General features: G+C 37.9%; 1 protein-coding gene across 1 annotated transcript in view; it reads left to right on the top strand.

Annotated features, from left to right (window-relative positions):
- Positions 1-8,278, top strand: part of LOC111872126 (histone H4 transcription factor) — a 20,037-nt gene extending 11,759 nt beyond the window's left edge. The window contains exon 3 of the mRNA XM_023865712.2: positions 5,535-8,278. Coding sequence (XP_023721480.1) covers positions 5,535-5,886 — 352 coding nt within the window. The 3' untranslated portion in view covers positions 5,887-8,278. The remainder of the gene's footprint in view (positions 1-5,534) is intronic.
- The last annotated feature ends 17,026 nt before the right edge of the window (positions 8,279-25,304 follow it).

Genomic DNA, 25,304 nt, shown 5'->3' on the forward strand with positions numbered 1-25,304 from the left:
AAAAATTTGAAAAAGAAAGAACAGAGATCTTATAGACATTTTAACTTGAATTAAGTTTTAAAAAGTGCTAATTTAAAAATCAAATCGACGCGTGTAGATTAACAAAGATTTTATACAATTAGAAAGACTGGTAATTTTAAATTTTAACAAGCAGTGTAACAGCTACGTGAGTGATACACACCTGATGATGGCCATTTAGGGCCGAAACATGTAGTGTGGAGGAGGAAAAAGAAGTAAAAACTACAATAAAATTTGTTGCACTTAAGACGGTATTTGTCCATATATATTGTGTGAGTGTAACAGGATGCTGAAATATAATATTATTAATTTACTTACTTTAAATTTCAGTAAAACTCAATATTTAAGAGTTTTGGTCCATGAATTATAACATAACGACACAAATTAATTATGATCAGGAAAGTATCTCCAGTATAACAGAAACTAAGTTCCTTGGTTTGATTATTGGTGATGTATTATCTTGGAAACAGCATATTGACCTAGTGATCAGTAGATTAACCTCTGCGTGCTATGCAATGCGAAATATAAAACACATTGTATCATTTGCAACGTGAAGGCCAATCTGCTTTGCTTACGTACACTCCATCATGAGTTATGGTATAATCTTCTGGGGTGGCTCCTCACATGCCAGGAAAGTGTTTATCTTGCAAAAGAAAATTATTAGAATCGTAATGAACACTAAACCTAGAGATTCTTGCAGGGATATTTTCAAGAAACTGGAAATTATGACATTATATTCTCAGTATATATACTCACTACTTTTATGTGTAATTAATAATAAACATTTATTTAACTTTAATAATGAGATTCATGAATATACAACTAGATCCCAAGGTAATTTACATGTACCTAGTGTGAACACTTCAAAATTGAATAAAGGAGCCTATATAACAGGTATTAAAGTGTTCAGTCATCTTCCACAATCAATAAAGAGTTTGGTCCGTGATGAGAAAAGCTTTAAATTTACATCAAGGAAGTTTTTATGTCGTCATTCTTTTTACTCTATAAACGAATACTTTCAGTATAAAGAAGGCAGAGGTTTGTAATCCAGATATTATCTTGAATTGTTTGTTAGGTTGACTTTTACCATTTACTAGGAAGAGAAATGTAAAGGGTCTTACGGAACCGACTCTCTTCAATAAGACAATCCAGCTCTCCTGTGATGTCAAGTACCTTGGTCTAGTTTTAGACAAGGGACTGACATGGGAAAAGCAGCTGGACAAAGTCATTAAATAAAGCTTTTTGGACATGGAGAAGCATGTTTGGTAAAACTTGGGGACTGTAGCCACATGTTGTACATTGGATATACACTGCGGTTGTGAGACCCATAATTACTTATGGTGTCACAGTATGGTGGCCCAGAGTTAAATTCAAGACAAGCAAGACAGAACTTGGCAAATTGCAAAGGTTGGCTTGCTTAGGTATAACAGGAGCATTTTGAACATCTCCAACAGCTGCACTGGTGATACTTCTTGGACTCCCTCCACTGCATATACAGTTGGATGCAGAGGCCAGGGCAGGAATTTACCATCTCCAGTGCAGTGCACAATGGAAACCTAGATCTGATGGTTTCGGCCATGCAGACATGACTCAGGACATGTTAAAAGAACCCATATTACAAATGGGGTCTGGCAAAATGATACTGAGACATGTATATGAAAAACCCTTCATGGTCAGATTTCCTGACAGGAGTGAATGGGAAGACGGGTTTCAGCCCGACAGAAAAGGGGGACTGATCTGGTATACAGATGGTTCCAAGACAAATAAGGGCACTGGAGCTGGTGTGTACTGCCAAGGCACAAGGAGGAAACTTAGTTTCCGCCTTGGGCGATACACGACAGTATTCCAGGCAGAAGTATATGCCATTAAAGCATGTATTATGGAGAAATTAGATAGGAACTATATAAATAGGAACATCTACATTCTATCTGACAGCCAAGCTGCACTTAAAGCGCTTGACAAACACCAGATCAATTCAAAATTGGTCTGGGATTGCCACCAAACCCTCATGGAACTGGCCAAACATAACGGTACAACTGATATGGGTGCTGGGGCATAAGGGTATTGCTGGAAATGAAGCAGCAGACCAATTAGCTAAAATTGGAGCTGAACATCCGTTCATAGGACCTGGACCAGCCTGTGGCATTTCTCTAGGAGTTACCAAACAGGCAATCAGGGACTGGACTAACATGAAACACAAGGAATACTGGAAATCCTTAACTGGACTCAGGCAAGCAAAGGGACTCATACGATGACCTTCTGCTAAAAGAGTGAAGGAACTGTTGAAGCTCAACAGGAACCAGCTATGATGGGTGGTAGGACTACTTACAGGACACTGTCACCTCAAAGGACACCTGCTCAAACTGGGACTGAGTGATAGTCCCACCTGTGAGAGGTGTCAGATAGAAAATGAAACAGCCACTTGAGTCAGTACTTTATGGAACCAGGTGACTATTTTGACACCCCCACGTCCAAAATCCTGCGCTTCATCCGAAGCACGGGGTTGCTGAGGGAATAATTAAAAAAGGGGAGGCACAATAGACCTAAGGTCACGGTGCAAGGGCTGAGAAGGCCTACCCCTTATATATTCTATTCTATTCTATTCTAGGTTGACTCTACACATGATGTATTACCCACTGACTAGTCACTCGGCATTTAAGGGTATAAATTTTATTGTAGTATGGTATTGTAACAGACCATCTCTTTTAAATAACATATGACTGTATACAATTAAGATGGTCATGAATGATTTAGTCACAGCTCATTTCCTTTTATCCTGTAGAGGAATATGTTATAAATAGTTCTCAAAATTTTAGATTCTTGCTATGAAATGACTGATTGTATATACTGAATTTTTATTGTATATTCTAATTTTTAAATCCTGATGAAATGTACTATATTTGGACTGTTAAATTAAGTATTTGTAGTTATGTGATCAAAGTAATTGCATCAAACTCCTACATTATGAATAGGTCTTTTGTATTGATTTATGATGGTGACAACGATAATCATATATCTGCATAAATTTGATCATATTTGAATATTTTATGTACAAATTTTGTATTGTGACTGTATTGCATGTTGATGGGTTCATTGTTTTTATGTATGTGTTTCTGTATTTTGACATGTTATATATCCTATGGCATGCGTGACCTGAAAAGGATCTATGGAATTTAAAATAAAAGAAAAGTGAAAGTCGGTATAGTTAACTTGCCGACTACAGTCCACGGAGTTTGTTCTTTTGTTTTTTCGCCTTATACAGTACAATTATCAGCCATATCCCCAATCATATTATTGCTTTTTTTATAATTTTTATCCTGAAACCATTTTGATTCAAACTTTGTGGATATGATTACAATCTGTATCACCACACTAGATTTCACACAGAGTGATTCAGTAGTTAATTGCCTAAGGTAAAGTTATCCTTGTACTTAATTATCACACCATGAAGACATATGAAGTAGTGGAGTGTACATAGTTCCATGCATTCTTGGCACTGAATGGAAATGGCCAACTCTCTGGAATTTTTTTTTTTTTTCAAAGAACAGTAAGCATAAAATTTAATAACTATTAATGTTCTATCTAAATTGAAATTTATGCCATGTCAATAAGATTTGACTATTCCTGTGCTTTCCACTGAAAGGGAAGGAAAATTAAATATCAGTGACAAAGAATAGGCTGATGGAACTCACATCTTAAACCTCAGATCTAAATTATATTTTATCAGGTTACCAGGAGCTGCACCTAATAGAACAAATCAGACTTAATAATGACCTTGCATGTAACTTTATCTCAGTAACAAGCTCAGTTTTTATAATGGTTATAGCAGTGGACTTTCTGCTAAGGATGTGAGAATTTCTGTATGAAAATTAAACCAAAAACTGTTGACATTTTATGACATCAGGACACTGTCTGTGCTTTCACATTAGTGGACTGAGGTTACATTTGAGACATCGGTACAAAGCTGAAGAATGACAGTGGTCCATAGACTTGTTCAAAGTGAGCTTAAAGGCAAAATGGGAACAAAGGGAATTTCTGGGTCCAAAAACATAAAAATTAAAATTTACAGAACTATAATTTTGCCTGTGGTTCTGTACTGGTGTGAAACTTGGTCTCTGACATTAAGGGAGGAACACAGACTGAGTGTGTTTGAGAACAGGGTGTTGAGGAGAATATTTGAACCAAAGAGAGATGAAATGACAGGAGGTTGAAGAAAACTGCACAGATAAGAGCTTCATAATTTGTACTCTTCTCCGAGTATAATTAGAATGATCAAGTCAAGGAGGATGGGGTGGGCAGGGCATGTAGCACGAATGAGGGCATAGGTAGGTGGACAGTATTGTGACGTGTTGCGCTATGCAGGACACCGCTCCCTCTGCCAGCGGTGACGTGGCCAAGGGATGCCGCGGTTGCTATGCAGCCGTAAACAACTCCCGGCAGTGCTGCCGAGCAACGCCTTTGTAAACACGGCAGGGAGTCCGTGCAGCGACTGTTCGTAGGCAGTCAGTAAACACGACGTTACGCAACAGTGATGCCTATTACTTAACTTTTTTCTGTGTTTTCCGTAACGGGGCTAAATAAGGAGCAGTGAACACAATTCAACAGTGAGTTACGAGTTAGCCAGACAGTCACTCAAATCTTACACAGTCAGTTGTAGTCTAGCATTTGCAGCCTAGTTTTTGTGATACTGCCGATGGCAGTAATTGTGAGATTGTAAACTGTGTGATTGTATGAGTGAGTGTGGAATAAAATTCGTTATATCCGATACGGTGTCAAGTTATTTGTCGCGTTATACACCCAACACATGACAATATTATAATTCATCTTGGAGGGATGGGGTGGTATGGATTGGATTGATCTGGCTCAGGATAGGAACCAGTGGAAGGCTCTTGTGAACACGGTAATGAACCTTCGGGTTCCATAAAATGCTTGCAGAATTGGCGGCTCCTCCAGAAGGGCTCAGCTCTGTGAGTAAGTAAGTGTCTTTTGTACGAAGAGCAATACCCACACATCATATTTGAAATAATGTTTCTAAGTCATAAATTACAAACATGACCACTGGTGTGAAACTGAAGGTTGCATTCAACAAATTAAATGTAAATAGAATGTATATTTATTAAGTTTTTCACAATAATAATAGTAATATATGTGTAGGACTAGAAATCTGCACAGTGGAAAAGTGGGCTTTATGAATTCTGCTTGGAACTTGTTTATCGTCATGGTTATTAGTTCCATAAGGAACTTCATTTGGTAAGTAACTTTCATCTGAAAGTGTAATACTGATTATCTGATACAAATTGAAATCACATACCTTCAGATGAAAACATTGCTAATGTTGTGAAACATTACAGTTTGGAACATTAAGTAACAGTATTTCCTAGGCGGCAGAATTCAGGGTACCAATTTCTTGAAATTTGTCTCAAAATAGTTTCTTCTTCTTCTTCTTCTTCTTCTTCTTTGCTGGAACTCTAGAGGTAACGGAATTATTATTGTAACCCAAACTCCTGTGTTTGCAGGTACAAGCATGATGAAGATGGTTTCTTCCGGCTGCAGACAGTGCGCTATGAGAGCTTAGAAGTGACACAGGAGATGATGCAGTCACAGTCGGGAGCTCCCCAGCCACTGTGTAGCAGTAGTCACTACAACCTGCATCAAACAAGTGGCAGGAGTGAAGTTGAGTTCACAGTGTCAGAGGAGGAAGATGACCCCGACAGCCAGGAAGAAGAAGGGGGCAAGATTGTCATCTCATTTACAGAAGTGGATGACAGTGGCAATGTTGTGTGCAGTAAGGTGATGGAAACTGATGAGGTGCCTGTTTTGCCTCCAGGAGAAGTCACTGTCATTGAAGATGCAAGTAAGATGAATTGAACTGATAACCCTTCAATGTGGTGGCATTTAAATCCCCAGTGATTGCTATACTGTGGTAGGATTTTCTGCCAGGGATTTAAATTTCTGCTTTAGCCCTGTGTGGTCCTATGTTGGACTGAGTCTGCCACTGAAAATTCTTAATTCTGTTCCTACATTGGATTGAGTCTACCACATGTTTTACGAATAATCTGGAGTCAATCTGAGGGAGGCAAACAGTGTCAGTATATCATTCAGACCTTCATCTGTGCAGTGGTGTTAACCACTTATCCCTGGTAATACTTTTGTAAACTTTATAATACATTTTTCAAAGTGTGTAAATATTTTTTTTCTCACTAGTTAAGATCCCAGTGCTATCCGTCAATGTCCATGTGTTGAACAGCAAACAAATCCACGAACAATTGCATGACAACTCAGATTTTTTAGTGAAATTAGTCAGAATGCAGGTATTGGTATGTTCACATGTTTAGTGACTAGGCACGAAGTGTGAATTGTTAATTGAATATATTGGACTCTTGAAACTCATAACTGATGTAATAATACCAGTTCACATATCTACACAGTCTAAAATTAACTCTGGCACACACTACGCTTTCTCAGTCTGCTGTTTCTTTGCCATTTGTAGTTTGGTAATTGCTCCAAGTGCCATAGATTCCTCAGCTTCAGAGTTTATGTCCTTACTACCTGATAACTGTCTCACAACTGATGCATGATGGTAACTCTTTTAAGTGTTTCTTCACCTTCTCAACATCTCAAAACTCCGGTTAGGTTTCCGGTATGTAGCCTAGGGGTGGACCCCACAGAAAACCCTGCCTCCAACAGTTCTTCTGTTGTTGCATGTGTAACTGTTGCTGTGATCCCATGATGGTTACCGACCGTTGCATAGCAGTGCCCTTTAGTGCCAGGCTCCGTATCTGGCACGCCAGCAGCTTCTGTCACATGTCACTGGGCTCCAGGCTCCATACCTGGCACGCACACTTATTGCAGCTCTTAAGTTTCAGTTCGTATTTTGAACTGTTGTTTTTTCATGTAAAGTAACTCTTTTGGTAAAGAAATTAAAGAGGAAATTTCAGGCTATCATTTCGTATATTCGTTGTCCCACTTTGAACTTGCTGCGGGAGTTGTAATAAATTTGAATTCTTGAAGACGTTTTTTATTTCAACACTTGGTGCGCTTGTTACCATACAAACCTCTATCTGCCTAGGGAAATTCTTATGAACTAAATACGTTAGATCAATACTGTGTGCTGTCCAGCAGCTGATCAAATGAAAAGTCGATTCTTTTAAGGTTTTTCTGATCAGTGCTGCTTCAACATTGGTATTTGTAACAACGAGAAGACACGTAGAGAATCTATGACTTTGAGACGCGATGTTGACTGTAAGAAGTGTGTTATGAATGCTACTGTAGCAAATGATAAACAGTTCACTGTATGAATGGTACTACTGTAATTCCCCTTTGTTCTATAAATATGCCTCATGCAGTCTGGTTAGCCAAGGCCAGCCACAAGGAATGAAGTGGCCAGCTGTATTGGTGTCTTGCCTAGTGGAGAATATATTTACTTCAGACCGAATCAGAACAAAGTTTTATCAGATTCGGAATTAGACACTGAAAATGGATGTCTGTGTTTTTCTCGATTCTGTCATTTCGAGAATCAAGAAAAGCACAAACATCCATTGGGAGAATATGCAAAACTATAAAGGACAAAAAGAAAATTTCTGAATGTGATGATAATATGTAGGAATAACACAAGGAAAAGGCTAGATCAATTGTCAGTCAGAATTCAGTTAATTGAGGGACTCTCTGTGAAATATGCTAATGCTGTAGAACACAAAGTGCCGAGTCGACATTCGTCAGACAAAACAGTGCCCGTCTGAGAGAAAGAAATTTTATAAGCAAAATTCCACCAACTGCGAAGAAATCAAAACCACAGAAGTGGCTTGTTGTATGTCAAAAACTGTGTACTGGTGTGATGCGTGTGATGTGGGACCCTGTGTGGAATGCTTTCATGACTAACACACCCAGCTGACCTTCTAAGGTAATATGATACTATCATTCATAATTTTAATAGGCTTACTGTGCCAAAAAAAAATAATTTTAATGGATCCAGAGTGAATAGAAAGGGACCATTCACTACACACCTCATTAGCAATGATACAGTCCATGAAAAGTATTTCATGCAATCAGTATTGAAACAGTAGGAACTGTGATCCCTGCTGGCATATTTTTGTCGTACTTAGCAAAGCTTCTTCCATTATATGCAAGTTATAAAGAAAAACAAACCAGTTCATAATAGTAGCTGAATTTACATAGCATGGTGGTATTTAACCTTTAAGTGATGGCCCTTTAAATTCGTAACGGCAGCGGGATGGATTTGATTTAAATACCCGCAATTTTAAAGCAGTAAAAACTGTAATCATTTCCTAAAATTGCTGTGATTTCTACAATTTTTGTGATAAATGAACCAAATAAACGTTGTTTTTTTCTAGAAAGAATATAGAATCAGATATTGTAATTTAGAGACTTTATAAAATGTGTAAAAATTTTTAGACTGATTCCAAGTATAAAATTCCCAAATTTGTCGTCTGCCTACAAGAATTCATACAGTTCTTGGAAGCAAGAACGCTCTATGTAAATGTGGCAACACAGCGGATGGTTATGAAGATGATTATGTTTAGTCTCACATGTCTCGAAGCATATACACGTACCTTCTTTGGTATGCAGAGATGTGGGCCTGTATATCTCCGTTTATAAGAACATTGATTGTTTATACACAACAATTTCTCTGTACTGACCAGGCTCGGTTAGTTTATCACAACTCTCAAGGCCAAGCACAGCCAAGCAGTGTCATAGAGCTTNATCTGAAGAAAGCAGTCTTCTGGGATTTGGCACCGTGTATATGTGGTGTTAACCGACGTTTCGGAGGAACGTATCACCTCCATCTTCAGGGTAGAAGAAAAAGTAGAAGAATCTTAAATCAAATCTTACATAGTTATAGCATCTGTCATCGAACCTGGAAATGGACAAATAAACTATTTTTCCATCTCCTGGATCTGAACAGTTACATCCTGTTGTCACACAGAGAATTTCGTCTCGCTCTTGTGCGGAACATGCTGGAAGGGGTCCACCTCGCCATCAATGGCCCAGGGGTCGAACCCCTGCCGTTTTATCGGAGATATCTCGATTATAGGAGGCCAAACCACATCACTGGCCGACTTCCTCTACTTCGCAATTGAGGTGTCGTGTGTGCTTTTCGCGTGGGAAATGAAGAACTGTCTAGACAAAGTGCGTGAAGTGCGACGTCAGACCCTGGATTTCCGGATGTTTCCAAGATTTCCACGCGAAGCCAACTTCCGTTAGACGACACAGGTGGGAAGAGAGACAACTAACAAAGCTGGTGACCAAAAATCATGTAAGTAGAAAAAGAATTTATAACTTAAAATTATATTTTAAAAAGCCAGCCGCACACGTGGAATGCACGACGACAAATGGCGTCATTTGTTCCCTTGACTTTATTTTCATGACGCCATATGGTGTCGCTCGGCTCTTAAAGGTTAAATGGACCAGCAAAGAGCAATAGTGGTATTTAAATGGAATGACAAATAGTTTAGGTGCTACATTTTCTCAGAAAGGTATAACTTCCCTAATAATTGATGGCTTATAATGAAACTATCACAATATTCATTATACACTGCACTTTTTTAAATTAAATATATTTTACCTTAAAAATTGAGCTTTATGTGGTATGTCTTGAATCAGCCCTTCAACACAGACCAACCTCACAATCATGGCTGCAGAACACTGGCGCCTTCCTCTGGTTGTTCTTATAACATAGCACACACTTCTTTATTGTTTTTGACTTCTTTCAGTTAGAGAAATCCTCTTTGGGAAATGTCTTTCAACAAAACTAGACACTGTATTGTCTGTGTAATGTTGCCCTGGTGCTTTTCTTTCAGCATCACCTGCATATTGAACTATATCCATTCTGTACCTCAGGTGGTAATTTTGTTTTTCTTGTGAATCTTCTCTGCAGATAGTAGTGGAATTGAGAATTATAGCATTGAGTAATTTTTTGAACATTTTCATGTACCATTATATCGCCTTCTTTCTTTTGAGGTGGCAAGGGTGAAGGACTTGATCTTGCAGATCAACTCCTGTCATACTTTGTTATATGAGTCTAGTAGGTGTTTCTTTTTCTTCTTGTCATGTTTTCACCATCCTTATTCGTCACCATGATATGTTGAGATCATGATGACATTTTTCTTATCACTCGCATTTCAGCACAGACGCTGGACCAGAACGCTTTGCTATAATTTTCTCTTTCACTGTTTTTGTCACGTCTTCCCTGTTTCTACAGAGTGCCAACACAGTTTTCATATATTCCAGTTCTTTAGCCAGTGCCGGTGCACTGTAGAAGTTGTTCATCCACAGTGTATGCTCTTTATCAAGCAATGGATTCACAGGAGACAGCACAGCAGTTGCTGTTTTGCTTCTTTCCTCTGAAATCAGTGCTGACTGGAATGTCATGCCTCTTTCAGTATAAGTTATGAAGGACCAAAGGTTGCCTGAGCTGGATTTACAAAGCTCATAATACTTGAAATTTCAGTTATTTTAATTTTTTTTATTACTTAAATAGCAATCAGAATTACAGTATTCTATAAGCTATTGTGATAACATTGGGCTACTAAGCCCACCTATGGCAGGATGAGGATCCTTCCACCAAAGGAGCCTCTGTTTTTCACTTGAGGTCAGTTGGAAGAAGTCTTTTGAGTCGTCTGTTTTTGGGTTCTTACAGTTCAATGATTGATGTGCATCTCTAGTCAATCATAGTGTTTGCTGCTACGCTCTTGGATTACATCAGAGATGACTGAGATGCCAATGTCATGGTGAAGAGTGTCGTTTGATACATACTGTGGTGCATCTGTCATTCCTCGAAGTATTTTGGACTGGGATCTTTGGATGACGGTGATACTCGACTTACTGGCACAGCCCCATAGGTCCATATGGGCTTTATCACAGTATTATAAATCAGGATTTTGTTTTCCAGGTTCAAATGGGATTTTCTTCCTAATAGCCAGTTTAACTCTAATTTTCGCATCGATGTGTTTCCTCTTTTTGACTATGTGTTCTTTCCAATTGAGTGTTTTATCCAAGTGTATTCCCAGAGAGCACACTGATGATGATTCCGGTATGATTTCATTGTTGATGGACACTGGAGGACACAGTCCCTTTTTTAAAGCAAAAGTTATTTGCATATATTTAGATTCATTTATTTTAATTTTCCAATTTTTGGTCCACTGTTCTAGGAGATGTAGGTGGTGTTGCAGGTGCTCTGAAGCAGTTTCTGGGTGTTCATGGCTGGATAATATTACTGTTATCTGCGGAAGTCTCAATTATCGTATCAGCTGTCATCGATATGTCTGATGTATATAGTAAATAGAGTACTGGGCCCAATACACTACCCTGAGGTACGCCGGACTTTACTGGAAAGACATTTGAAATTTCACCATTGACTTTGGATCTGAACTGTCGGCCATTTAGGTAGGACCTGATCAGCTTGAAATATATCGGGAGAGTGTGCTTATTTTATAAAAGAGACCATCGTGCCAGATTTTATCAAAAGCCTGGCTTATGTCCAGAAAGACTGAAGGACAAAATTTTTTGTCTTCAAACGATTTGTTGATTGTATGGACAATTCTGTGGCATTGTTGAATTGTTGAATGAGAATGTCAGAAACCAAATTGGTGGTGTGAGATTTCATCTAAGGAGGGACTTATTCTATGGAGTATTAGTTTTTCGAGAAGCTTGGATACAGTGGAAAGTAGGCTAATGGGCATGTATGAGGTAAGGTGATTTGGGTTTTTACCAGGCTTCAACACTAGGATTATTTCTACAACTTCGAGACTCTGGGGCACGAGTGGAGTCTCAAAACAGCATTGAATAAGTGGGCTAACATGACTATTCCCTTCTTTGGGAGTTCTTTCAGCATTTTCGCGCTAATTTCATCACTACCAGGCACTCTTTTGTTATTTAGATAGGAGATTTCTTTCTTGATTTCCTTCGGTGTAAGTACTGTTTCAGGCTCATCCATTACTTGGGCCTGGTCTAGGAAATCTATTATTTCCTGGTTGTTTATGTTGTCATTGGGTGTAAAACCTTCAGCTAAGTGCTCAGCCAACAAAGCATCTTTCTCTTTGTTGCTTCTTGCCCACAGTCCTGGAGTGGAGTTTGCTTTCTAATCAGGGGGGTTAGCTGACAAAGGCTTTGAAGCTGGCTTAAGTGGTTGCCATATAGAACTATTGTGCCTGTTGAGACTTGTGACATAATCATAGAGTGAGGCATTTTGTGCTTCTTGTAACTTTTTTTTAGTCTATTGGCTAGGTGATTGTAGTTGTTTTGTCTTCTGGATAGTGGCTATGCTGCCATTTCCTCCTGGCTTTCCTCTTTTCTCTTGTTAGTTGTTTGATTTCAAACAGGATATTTTTAGTTTCGTGCTTGGTGTTTGGGAGGGGCGTGGCTTGTTTTACAGCTTCTTGTAGAGTCAAAATTAATTTTTCTGATTCTCTCTCTAACACTTCAGGTGTCTTTAAACTGATTTTTAGGTGTATCTTTTCATCTATTATGTTTTTGTATGTTTGCCAATCGGTTTTTTATTAAGTAGTCTAGATGCTTTTTTAATATTTATTACTGTAGTACTGATTGTTCCAGTTACTGGAGTATGATCTGATGATAGGTCATAATTAGAGTGTACCTCCATATATGATTTGGATATGCTTCCAGAGACAAAAAATCAAGTAGGTCAGGTATTTTCGTTGGGTCAGATGGCCAATAAGTAGGAGAGCCTGTTGAAAGGAAAGAGTAATTAGTTTCTTGTAGGACTTTAGCAAGTTCTCTGCCTTTAGTAGTGGTGAGACGCGATAGGGTGTGCTTAGTCTCCTCCTGCTATAAATTTGGGCCCCAGATTGTGGAAGAATTCAGTAAAATGTTCTTTCTTGACATTATGGTGGGGAGGACAGTATACTGCAGATACTGTTATATCATAAGACAGTGTTTTGACTCTGACAGATGTTGCTTGAAGATATTCCTTTGCATATCCATTCAGCTGATAGTCATCAATCGTATTTTTTATTAATATTGCAGATCCAGCATGGGCTGTGTTATCAGGAGGGTTAGTATAATATAATTGGTAACCAGGGATTTTAAGGAATGACTTGTTGGTGAAATTGGTTTCACTAATTAACATGATATCAATGAATTGATCTTGAAGGAATATTTTTAGCTCTTCTCTATGTTGAATTATACCATTGGCATTCCATGTAGCAATTCTGAAGAATTTAGCCATTTCTCTTGCCTATTTGCGTTGATAGCATGTTTAGAACCATGCTATTCTGTTGTATGAGTTGGTTAAACATACTTTTGAAATCTTCTAGAAATTTACCAAGAATTCTATTAATGTCTTCATTGTTATTATTGTTTTGGTTATTTGTTGAGAGGCCCACATTGTTTTTTACTTTATTGGCGTAGCTAATCTGACGACTTGGTGGGTTTGTGGTTGACTGCAAGGGGGCGTGGTTGGTATTTATTACTGGTGGTTGATGGGTAAGATTGTTGATATTGTTACAGCTACTTCTGTATAGTCGATGGTAGTATTCACAGCCTCTATAGTTTGATGGGTGTGGTCCACCACATAAGGCACATGTTGCCGGAGTGTCATGGCTGTTTCTACAGTTAGCTGTATCATGTGGTCCCGCACATTTCACACACAGAAAAGGTCTGTTGCAATAGGCTTTTGTATGGCCATATTGTTGGCATCTCATACATTGGATGCCATGTTTATATTTTCTTGGAGGCTGTCAGCTGCTTCCAGGTCAACAAAAAACAGGTTGAGAGTCTCCTTAGTTTGTCTGTGTTTAGCATTGATAATGTTCTTGACCTTATGTCCTAGAGTGTTTAGTTCCTCTTTAATTGTTGTGGTGTCTGTTGAGTAATGTAGATATCTTATGACTACTCTGTATGCTCTTTCGTTGTTTGGCTGGTAGGTATGGTGGATTATGTTGTTATCTTTCATGAATCTTACCAATTTCCTGTAGGCATCTGGGTTGCTACAATTGAGCTTTACAGTGCCATTCGCCATGCTTCTAGTGGTGTATTGATCTAGTTCCACTATGTCATGAAAGTTCTTAAGCATGTCTGGGAGGTTAACCACTCCGTAAACAAATATGGGAGGGGATTTAGGGGGGTTCTCTTCAGTTTTGGTCTTATTTGTATCCATGTCTTTGACCTGTGGTAAATTGCTATATCTACTACTAAGATTGAGGTTGCCTCATGCTTGATTTTGGTTTGAGAATATTTTTCTTCTTTTGACACTCTTTACTATTAGCCATGGGTTATCCCTGTGGGGGCTGTCAATTTCCTCATCACTTGTTGATAGCTTTCTAAAGAGCTGTGAACACTGCGCAGCTTTGTTATGCATTTGTTGATGTAATTGTTGTGGAGACTGTTGCAATTTCTGCAGTTGTTGAGAGTTTTGTATTTGCATATGCATATGATATTGTTCTTGGTTTGTTTGAATATGTCCATTATTTGTTGGTGTCATATTGGGGATTGGTGATAACCGAGTTGCATAAGGCATTTGTGTGTTTATTATGGGTTGGTATTGTGTATAGTTTGATGACAGTGCAGCTGCATGCATGCTGTTAGTAAATCTTGGTCCGTTTCCCGTAGGAAACCTTTTCCGGTTTATTTTGACACCTGTTAATTATTGTCTTAAAAGTTAGTGCTGCATTTTATCAATACAATTTGATATTCTCAATAAACAGTCTCACCTATTTGACTGCCTCTTGGTTGAAACTCGGCTTACGTCTCTCTTCCACTTGTAAACAGTTTCTTACAGAGCGGTGCTCAACACACGTCCTTACTGCTTGGTATCAGATAGATGACTCTAGTTATTTTAATGGATTGCGTTTTTTTTTTTTAATGAAAGCCTCCTTTACAGTAATGTCATTGGCTCGTCTATTGCAAGATTCTGGCCTGGTACACAAAATTTTATACTTTTCTGTTTATATAGGACATGACTGGGTATATTTCAAAAGGTTTTAGATCGCCCATGTATATATATATATCTTTGTTGTTGCTGTTGAAGTGCATAAATTTACATATTGATTAAAATCAGTCCATTGTTATTACAGAACCAAATACAGGAGTCACCAAAATAAAATTTTTAGAATAGTACAGTCTTAGTGTAGGCTTTTAAACTACGCCCATAAGCATGAAAATTGCCAGAACACATCTCATCATAACTGATATATTTCCAGTCTTTTTTAGATTTAATGGAATTCTCCTGGATTTTATGCACTTTTCAGCATAAATATTTGTTTCACAGAAATTATTTATCTTAGTACTTGTCCGAAGAACATCTGGAACAGAGCCACATCTTCAGTCACATTTTTGCTTCATTTTTTGGGGGCCACAATTTCCAACAGATTGTTCTTCTTCCCTTACATAATTAGACATGTATTCCCATAAAAATGTTGGTTACACTGGCCACACCATGCAAGCAAATTGAATCTTGGCCACAGTTACTATCTTCATTCTCACTTTTTTCTATTGCCGTTGCTTCTTGAATAGATAAATCTCCAATTGCAGTAGAATCATCATCAGAGAGAAACCATTTTGAATATCAGACAATGTTTCATTCAAAATTTTCTCAACTTCATCTCCCGACAAACACTTTCTACTAGTTGCTGTCATGATCACAGCAAATGGTTCAGTAATATAACCTTACTCCCACATGAGCAAGGGAAACACAAAGAGAGCATCCATCCATGCATCCTGTCTATGTTAAATACCATTTCAAAGCCTGTGATGTCGTGTACAGAGCTACTGAATTCGAAAATATAATAATTTATGCATATTTGATAGAGAGCCACTGAATAGATGATGCATGCAGGTAAGATCGATAAATCACCTAACACATGGAAGAAACAGTAGTAGAAAATTGATATAGTAGGTTAATAATGTATATCAATTTAAAGCTTTGCTGCTTTGTCTAGATGAGCAGCATTCACCATTCAATTCTGAAGGGTTAATATTATCATTCTGTAACTATGCTGTACATGCTATGATTGAAGAGCAATAGTAATAAAGATTTTTGTTCCATTTGGGCAGACCAAGTAAGATCAGAGAATACATGTCTTCATATTAAGTTTTTCTTCTAACTTCTCAGTATTTGAGTCACTTTTATACATTTGACTCAGTTTTTGGTTGGCCAGATCATTCATTGTCCTATAAGTTTGCTTGGGATATTTCTTAATTTCCATAAGTGTTCAACATTGTGTAAATGCCTGTGGATTTTTCACCAGTTTTAATGACAAATTGCTTTTGATTCCCTGTAATAAGTAACATTTTGTAAATGTGTATGACTTTTTTAATCAGTTTATTGACAATTTACTGTAATAAACATTTATCATCTGCTTTTTTGTCAAAGAAACAAAACACTTCAACAAACACTTGCTGATAATGCAAAAGACTATTAATCCAAATACGAAATTGTTCGTAAATTAACCTCTGGTGAGCTGTTAACAAAACAAGCCATGAGAAAAAATTATTACATGCAAAAAATTTGTACCTACTTAAGTTACTTCAACATAGTCACTGCCGGAATTGAGGCTATTGTCATACTGGGGAACAAGTTTTTGTATGCATGCGTCAAAGAAGTATCTGTGAGCTCAGCCACATTTTGAAACCTTCCATCAATTCCTCATTGTTTAAGTGCTGTGATCACAACCAGTTTGTCAGGTATGTACGAGTAAACAGGTGGTAGTGGCTCAGAGTGATATCAGGGCTGTAAGGAAGGTGGTCAAACAACTCCCAGTTGAAATGCTCCAGCAGTGGTCGAGTGTGAGTAGCTCTATGTGGCTCACCATTCCATGCCTTTTGTTCTGAATGGCCCTATATAATTTTTTTTTAGTGTTTTGCAATACAAAACGTGGCCGAGCTCACAGGTGGCAGACTTCTTTGACACAGACATACAAAAACTTGTTCCCCAATACAACAAGTGCCTTAGTTCCAGCACTGGCTGTTGAGAAGTAGCTTAAGTGTGTATGTACGTGGGGCAATCCAAAAGTTTCCGAAATTTGAATTTTGCATGCGAATGGTTATGAGTACATCGAAATACCGCTAGGTGTCTCCTCACACATCCTCCTTGAATCAGTGTGGCAAGCGGCGTCAAGTTGAGTGGTTGGGTTTATTGTTGTGTTTCTGCGGTTTTGTGATGGCTGACCTGAGAGAGCAGCGTGTCTGTATAAAGTTTTGTTTCAAACTTAGGAAAACCGCTGCAGAAACACACCAAATGTTGAAGCAAGCTTTTGGTGAAAACAGTTTAGGCCAGACAAAAACTTACAACTGGTATAAGTATTTTAAAAATGGCCGAACATTGACTGATGATGACGATCGTTTGGGATGGCCGTCAACTGGCACCACACAAGAAAATGTCGCGAAAGTTAGAGATCTGATTCTGCAAGATTTAGACTGACCATCCAAGACCTCTGTAACACCTTGGGACTAAGTTATGGTACATGTCAACGAATTTTGTCAGAGGAACTGAACATGAGGATTGCAGCAAAGTCTGTGCCACGACTACTGCAAAATGAACAGAAGCAGCATCGCTTGGAAGTCTGCAGGGAACTTCAGCAACAGCTTCAAGAGGCTCCAAACTTTCTTTCGAAGGTTGTCATTGGTGATAAAAGTTGGGTTTATGGCTACGACCCTGAAAGCAAGCAGCAATCGTCGCACTGGAAGAGCCCTTCTTCACCTCGGCCAAAAAAAGCTCAAGTCAAGAGCAACATTAAGTCCATGTTGATCTGTTTTTTTTTTCATATTGACGGGATTGTTCATAAGGAGTTCGTCCCTCCTGGTCAGACAGTCAATAAAGAGTTCTATCACGATGTTTTAAGGCATTTGAGGGAGAACATGAAGAGAAAACGTCCAGAGAAGTGGCGCACGAACAACTCGTACTCCACCATGACAACGCACAACCCCATACGGCTTACATTGTGCAGGAATTTTTGGCTAAAAATAAGATGGCAGTTGTTCCCCACCCACCGTGCTTGCCAGACTTAGCTCCATGCGACTTCTTTCTCTTCCCCAAGATGAAAATCAAGTTGAAGGTGCGAAGATTTGATACAGTTGAGGAAATTCAAGCGGAAATGCAGACAGTACTAAACACCCTAACAAAAAAAGACTTCCAGGATGCATTTGAAAAGTGGCAGAAACGCTGGGATCAGTGTATGCGCTCCCAAGGGGACTACTTTGAAGGTGATGGTGCAGCATAAGATCTAGGTAAGATGTAATAGTTTTTATTAATATATTTCAGGAACTTTTGGATTGCACCACGTATATTTTGTATATAATCATTTTATTCTCATTCCCGGTTTTGTTAACAGCTCAGTAGAGTTACTTTCTGAATAGCTCTTGTACTATTACATCTTATGACAAATGCCTTCTATGTTCTCCCTTTCCAGTCCCAAGAAGAAATATGTTGTCTGCCTCCCTCATGTAATTTTCTTCATTGCCTTGTCCTGTTGCCATTGTTTTCTTTGGTCTCAGGCTATTTTTGCCTTCAGTGCTGCTACTTTACACTTCACTTCACTGTCATACTTTAAGAAGACATAAGCTGATATCGCTCTCACTCATGGAGCTGAGCCCTTCTTGAGAAGCCTCCACTGGTCCCCATCCTGAGCCAGTCCGATTTATTTCAGTAATTTGATTTGATGAATGAGATTAAGAGAGAGGTGGTACTTGAGGGTTTTACTGAATTGTGGGTACTGAAATAGCGGTAGTACTCAAGAATTGTATTGAATAGTGATGAGAGAGAAATGGGTAGGGCTACTTCAGAATTGTACTGAATTGTGATATGTATATTCTTCCCATAAACAGCAGGAGACGCATTTACTCAAAACCTGCTGGTAGTTTTCGTTCTCTTATACAACTTTTACTGTTGGTATACAGTATTTTTGTTGGCTTGTACTCATATTTGCATCAATGTGGTAATGTATTTAATGTGTACTATAATAATTTATGAATATAAATTTTGTGTAATTCCAAAATTTTAGTTTGGAATTTGTGCAGTATAAAATTTAACCACAACAGTATTTTAGGTATTAATACCTTTTAATTGTATAACTTGGCTGCAGCAGTAACATTTCTGACTTGTATTAAGAAGAAGCCTGGTTTGAATCTAGACCAGGACATGGACTATCCTGAGGTTTTTCAACGGCATCCTCAGTCCCGGCAGGCAAATTCTGGGATAGTGCCTTAAAATACTGAGACTTTTACAGTTCCTGTTTTATAAATCCGTTGCCACAAAACAGATAGTGAAGACTTGTGGAAATAGACTGAGAAGATTAGTGTGAAGTGACTGTAAATTGTGTAAATCAGCAAGAGTGTAACAATTATTTGTAGTTAAAACCTGTAGGTTAATAAATCCAATTACCAATCAAAATCTGCATCTCAGTCACCCAAACACATGACAGTATTGTGGTATATCTGCTGAAAGCCAGATTGTGAAGCCAGAAGACATCCGTTGCTAGGCAACAGAATGGTAAAAACCATGACTTGGTGTTTTCTGTGCTGTCTACACCACATTCCACATCAATAGTTNCTTAAAATAGTGAGACTTTTACAGTTCCTGTTTTATAAATCCGTTGCCACAAAACAGATAGTGAAGACTTGTGGAAATAGACTGAGAAGATTAGTGTGAAGTGACTGTAAATTGTGTAAATCAGCAAGAGTGTAACAATTATTTGTAGTTAAAACCTGTAGGTTAATAAATCCAATTACCAATCAAAATCTGCATCTCAGTCACCCAAACACATGACAGTATTGTGGTATATCTGCTGAAAGCCAGATTGTGAAGCCAGAAGACATCCGTTGCTAGGCAACAGAATGGTAAAAACCATGACTTGGTGTTTTCTGTGCTGTCTACACCACATTCCACATCAATAGTTATGCACGCAACAGTACAGGAATTGTGGAAAGCAGTGTTCTCTGTGGGTCTGTGGAGATGCTATATCTGGAGACTCTGAACACAGCTGTCAGTTTTTGAGAGTCAATCAGAATTAGAGTTCAGGGGCAGGCAGTCTAAGACAGCCTGAGGCTAAGACAGTCTCCCCTGGCAGAGGTGTGGGAGGCAGAGGAGCACCCATTGTTGTAAGCCATTGTGTGGCAACACCTAGTTGAGAGGTGAGATAGCTGCCAGCCAGCTAGGACAGAAGCTGCTGAACACAAAAGCTGAGGAATCTACGGCGTTGGGAGTATTACCAGGTGACAACTGGTGAAGAAACAGCAGACCGAGAAGATTTGGTGTGTGCTGTAGTGAATTAGTGATAGCAGTACAGTGCCTGTAGTTATATGAGTTTTAAGCGTACAATAAATCTGATTACCAATGAAAACTCTGTGTAGTCACGTAAACTCACATCTTTTATTGCTATAACCTCACTCGATTATGATAAAATTTGGTGTTGGAGATTCATACTAGAAGTGGTCAAATTTTCATTTCTGTTATAAAAGATAAAACAACTCCGTCCAGTGTGACTGTTGAAATTTTTACTACTTCAATTCTTAACACCCTTACATGTTTCAGTCCCTATAGACCATCATCAGAGGGACATCGATACTCTTTGCAAACCACTATTACAATGGGTGTTCTGTATGTTAAAATATATACACATACAATGTTTGTAATGCACAATATATACAAAATCCAATTTTCACAACTACATCGCTTGTCTTGGTATATTAAAGTAAAAACAACACAGGACGATATCAAAGAACCTCCTTCTCAAGAAAGACAGGCGGCACAAGTTCGGCCCCGTCAAGAAATGTGATAAGAGAAGGGACATGAACTTATTTGGTTTATAAATTTTAACTTAAATAACAAAAGTTTTAAAAAACTTCAATGACGTGAAACGTGAAGTGGTTCATCATACAGATCTGCACATCACAGTACAGAGATCTCATTAAAATCTTTAACTTTTATCTTAAATACATTCATTTGACAATTTAATGAAATATAGGCACATACAAGCACTGCAATGATATCTGTACTGTTGATTAGCTCTATGTATGGTATGAATGTAGGATGCAAAGTTGTAAAAAAGTGGGGAAGGAAAATACATTTATTCAGAATTGGACTACAAATTTCCATAGAGAGCCCATCTGATAGGATATTATAAGCCCTTGGTTATAGTAAGTTTATCTTTAATTTATTTAACAACTTTTCAACTGTGCTGATTTTACGGTAATAATGCCAATTTAATTTATTTGGAGTTTAATAAATAATGTCAATAACTCAACTATATAGCAGAGTGAATGACAAATTGGAAAGGTTGTGGTCACAACATATTTTAACATACTGGTATTTTCCTGGAGGGGCCGAGGAAGACCATGGCCCCCTGACAGTCTTTGTCTTGGCCAAGACACCTAAATACAAATAGTTACATAATGTGAAATGGAAGGGTGAGCCAAGAAATGAACTAGGAGTCTTCTAAGCATGGAGTAGTGCTGAATACTCAACTGTTGTGTTATTACTACTGTATTGTTGTATTCTTGCACAAATAACTGTTGTCAGGCCAACTGGGTGTTTCTTATCTGCGTGATAATGAACAGGCAACTGGTGTGACATTCATTTCCTCTTCCATGAATCATGTATGTATTCATTACGTTCATTAAAATCTGCAGGCTGCTTTTACGGTAACAGTGTTACAATGTATAGCAGAATAGTGGTTTTAAGCATGTCTCCACTTGTACTCACAGAAGCAACATCTGTGATTATACTCAACTAACTACATGTGTTATGACAGAAACCCAGTATACATTAGGAAGATAATACTGATTGTAGGTAAGATTAATAATCAACACCGTGCATTTAATGCTAAATTTAATATAAGCAAAGTCATACAAAACTGCAGTTTGAAAGTATTAAAACAAACACTCAGTATTCATAACAAGAAATATTACCAATTTTCTATGTTTCAGAAGCAAGCCTTCTTACTAGAGGAATTCATGGACAATATGTGTAAACTACTGAAGGGTCTGCTTGGTATAGTTTTCACTTCTATTCAGTTGAGTACATTATCTGTTGGAACAGTTTTTATTTAAGTCACAAACTTAAAATCCATTTCATAATATAAAAATACATGACATGGCAGGCTTAAAAACATATATGCAAGCAGATCTTATGTAATATCAAATAAACCCCTACCTGGGCTGCTGTTTCCATTTTTCATTCTGCAGTCATACCAGACCTGTTAATTATGTATTTAGCCCAGTGACATTCTATTTACAGTATTCAAAATTCCTACATGAAATAAATACAGGGATTTCAAACAAAATGCTTAAATTATCACAGGTAAAGATTTCTTGTACAAGTGAACTATTTCATCTTTCATCCAGTGATGTTCCAGAGTTCCTAAAGTAGCTAACATAACTCACTAAGCAAACATCTAAAATTCATCAAAGCATATGTGTTAATAATGTAGAACTGATGGTTTGAAATCTCTCTGGGATTGTTCTGGCTGAAGGTGTTAACTGCCATTAAACATATTCCCCATGTGTGTTAGGCAACACCCAGTGGATCACCTCTGCAAAGAAACTCGCTGACCACCAAATTTCTGGATGGGTTTCATTTGAACACCGTCATATAATGTATGGTTACTTCAGTTAGGGCAAGATAAAATACCTGAGAGAAGTGGTGTGACAGTTAAGTTAATGTACCAGATCTCTAAAATAGAACTGTCTTTTAAGCTTAACTAAATAGTGCATAACAGTGGTTCTCAAACTTCCTTCTGTAGAAGAAAAATGTTCAGTGAAGAAGTTTTTGGATGTAAGATTTGAGGCTTTCACGGCGGTGACTATGAAGAAAGCAGTCTTCTGGGATTTGGCACCGTGTATATGTGGTGTTAACCGACGTNGGATGTCCATATGAAAAAGGATGGTGCAGGTAAAACTTCAGGGGCTGTATCTGGGATGCACCCAGTTCAGACCACAAGCTGACCTGAGAGGTTTTCATACCTCAGCTTCACCAGATGAATGCTGGGATAGTACCTTCAAGCAGGGCCTGACAACCTCTGTCCTATCTATACCTACTCACCATTCATAATCATCTTAGATGAAACTACATAATGTATGCAACTGAAACAGTACCACTGAATAATCTAAGATCCATTTAAGATTCTGAGGTCCTGACAGTGATGGTTATGAAAGAGTTCTATCTTCTGGGACATAACACTGTGTAGTCTGTTGAAAGTGAACTGATATTTTGGAGAAACATTATGTTCCTGTGTTGTCCTGAACATGTAGACTTTGAGATTGTCTGAGCCCCAATCCAAGGAAGGCTACTGCTTTGTCTTAACAGGAATTTAGAAAACAAGATGTGGGAGGCAAAAGCAAGTCAATTCGCAGGACCATGAATAATAATAATAATCCAACATTTGCATTATTAAAATTGCACTGGAAATTTATTTTAATATGGTTTCTGGGCTGAAAAAAGTTTGAGAATCACTATTTTTTTTTTTTGGCAGTGCTTGAAATTCTTGAGCAATTTTTGAACCCAGACTGGAAACATCAGAGGCATACAACCACAAGAAGAAACACAAAAAATCTAAAAATTCTTCGCGCTAAAATTAATGAAGCTTATATTAACATTCCTCTTTCACTTTCAGGTAGTGTGCTAGCACCAAACCAAACAATAAAAAATATTATATACAAATTCAGAACACAAAAATATATATCTTGCATTATCCTGTGATCCACAAGTTTATATTTTATGCATTTGTAAGTATCTGCAAATTAAGGCCCCTTATAACACAGTGCTGTCAAACTTGAATTTATGAATTTGTAAAACTGCTTTATCAAGTAGGTTAAAAGCAACGTATTCACAATTTCTTATGCTGTAAAATTGTAACCCTTATCACCACATAACTGGCTGAAACTGGCTACTTTCCTCTATAACAAAGAATTACTCTTATAACAAAAGATTTAAGAGCACAGAGTTCAGACTTTCACCAACACATGGTAATCAGGTACAGAAAACTCTGTTGACTCAGACATTGGCATTATGCACCTGAAATGTCAACCTATGTAAACAGTGGAAAAGGTTAAATGACAGTTAAATTAAAAGATTATTTTCAGTGAACAGTTTACATAACATTTTTACAGCAAGATGTACATGTAACAAGACTCTTTTAATTATTTTCATTTAAATTTCATATTTTGAATCATTCAGCTTGAAAACAAAATCTGTATCAATCTGCAACAATTGTATGCTGCAATGCAACCATAGTACCAGTAAAACTACAGTGTGCACAGGAAATGGCACACACACACTCTCTTCTACTAGAAATAAACTATGCTCAAGCCAGAACAACAAACATATCATCTGTATTTAGGATTCTCATTTCAGTTAATCCAGCGAAATACTAACATAGTTCCTTCAATTATACCATTTGAACCCCTTTTCATTACCTTCCAATTTTATTTGATACACATAACCATTACAGTGGATACAGCATCATTAAATAATCTCACTCACCCATGGAACTGAGCCCTTCTTCAGAAGCTGCCAAATGTGCAGCTACACAAGAGCTCTCCACTGGTCCCTATCCTGAGCCAGATCAGTCCAGTCCATACCACCCCATCCTAATAATCTACAAATCGGTAATTTTCAAACCAGAAAGGATTCAAGTCCTGCCAAACATGACAGGGCAATAAAACTTGTGGCTCTCCATATGACCAACTCACATAGGTAAGCAACTTGCAGAGATCAGAATAGAGTTAGATACACATCTTAAATCTATTACCTATGTATACTGACAGCTACTTGCCCCTTCATGTCTTATCAAATGTATATGTAAACAGGTTTTGTGTTCTTTACTTTCATTCACCGTGTTTTGGTATAATTACAACTTAACTGGCCTTCACCGGACCTGCTTCCTTCAACACAACATCTGTAAAGTAGCTTTAAAAAAATTGTTTTTCTTAAACCATTATTGTGAAACATGTTCTCCATCATAACATTCATAAATTTACTTAGACATATCATGATGGGAAGATGCACAAACAAACTGACCATATTTTGATAGATACAAGATGGCATTCAAGTGTATTGATGTCTGATTGTTCAGGGCAGCAGATTGTGATACTGACCATTAACTGGTGGCGTCAAAAAGTTCAGGAAAGACTGGCAGTGAGTAATCAAACAATGCACATAGTTCATATGGAGAGGTTCAGTCTCAAAAAATCAAACAAGGCAGAGGGTAAAGAGCAGTATCCTGTGGAAATCCCGAATAGGTTTGCAGCTTTGGAAAACACCAACGTGGATGTTAACACTTTGCGGACCACGTACCCTTTAAAAGGTTTTTCGCTTT

Source organism: Cryptotermes secundus, unplaced genomic scaffold, assembly GCF_002891405.2.
Source record: "Cryptotermes secundus unplaced genomic scaffold, Csec_1.0 scaffold461, whole genome shotgun sequence".
Taxonomy (NCBI): domain Eukaryota; kingdom Metazoa; phylum Arthropoda; class Insecta; order Blattodea; family Kalotermitidae; genus Cryptotermes; species Cryptotermes secundus.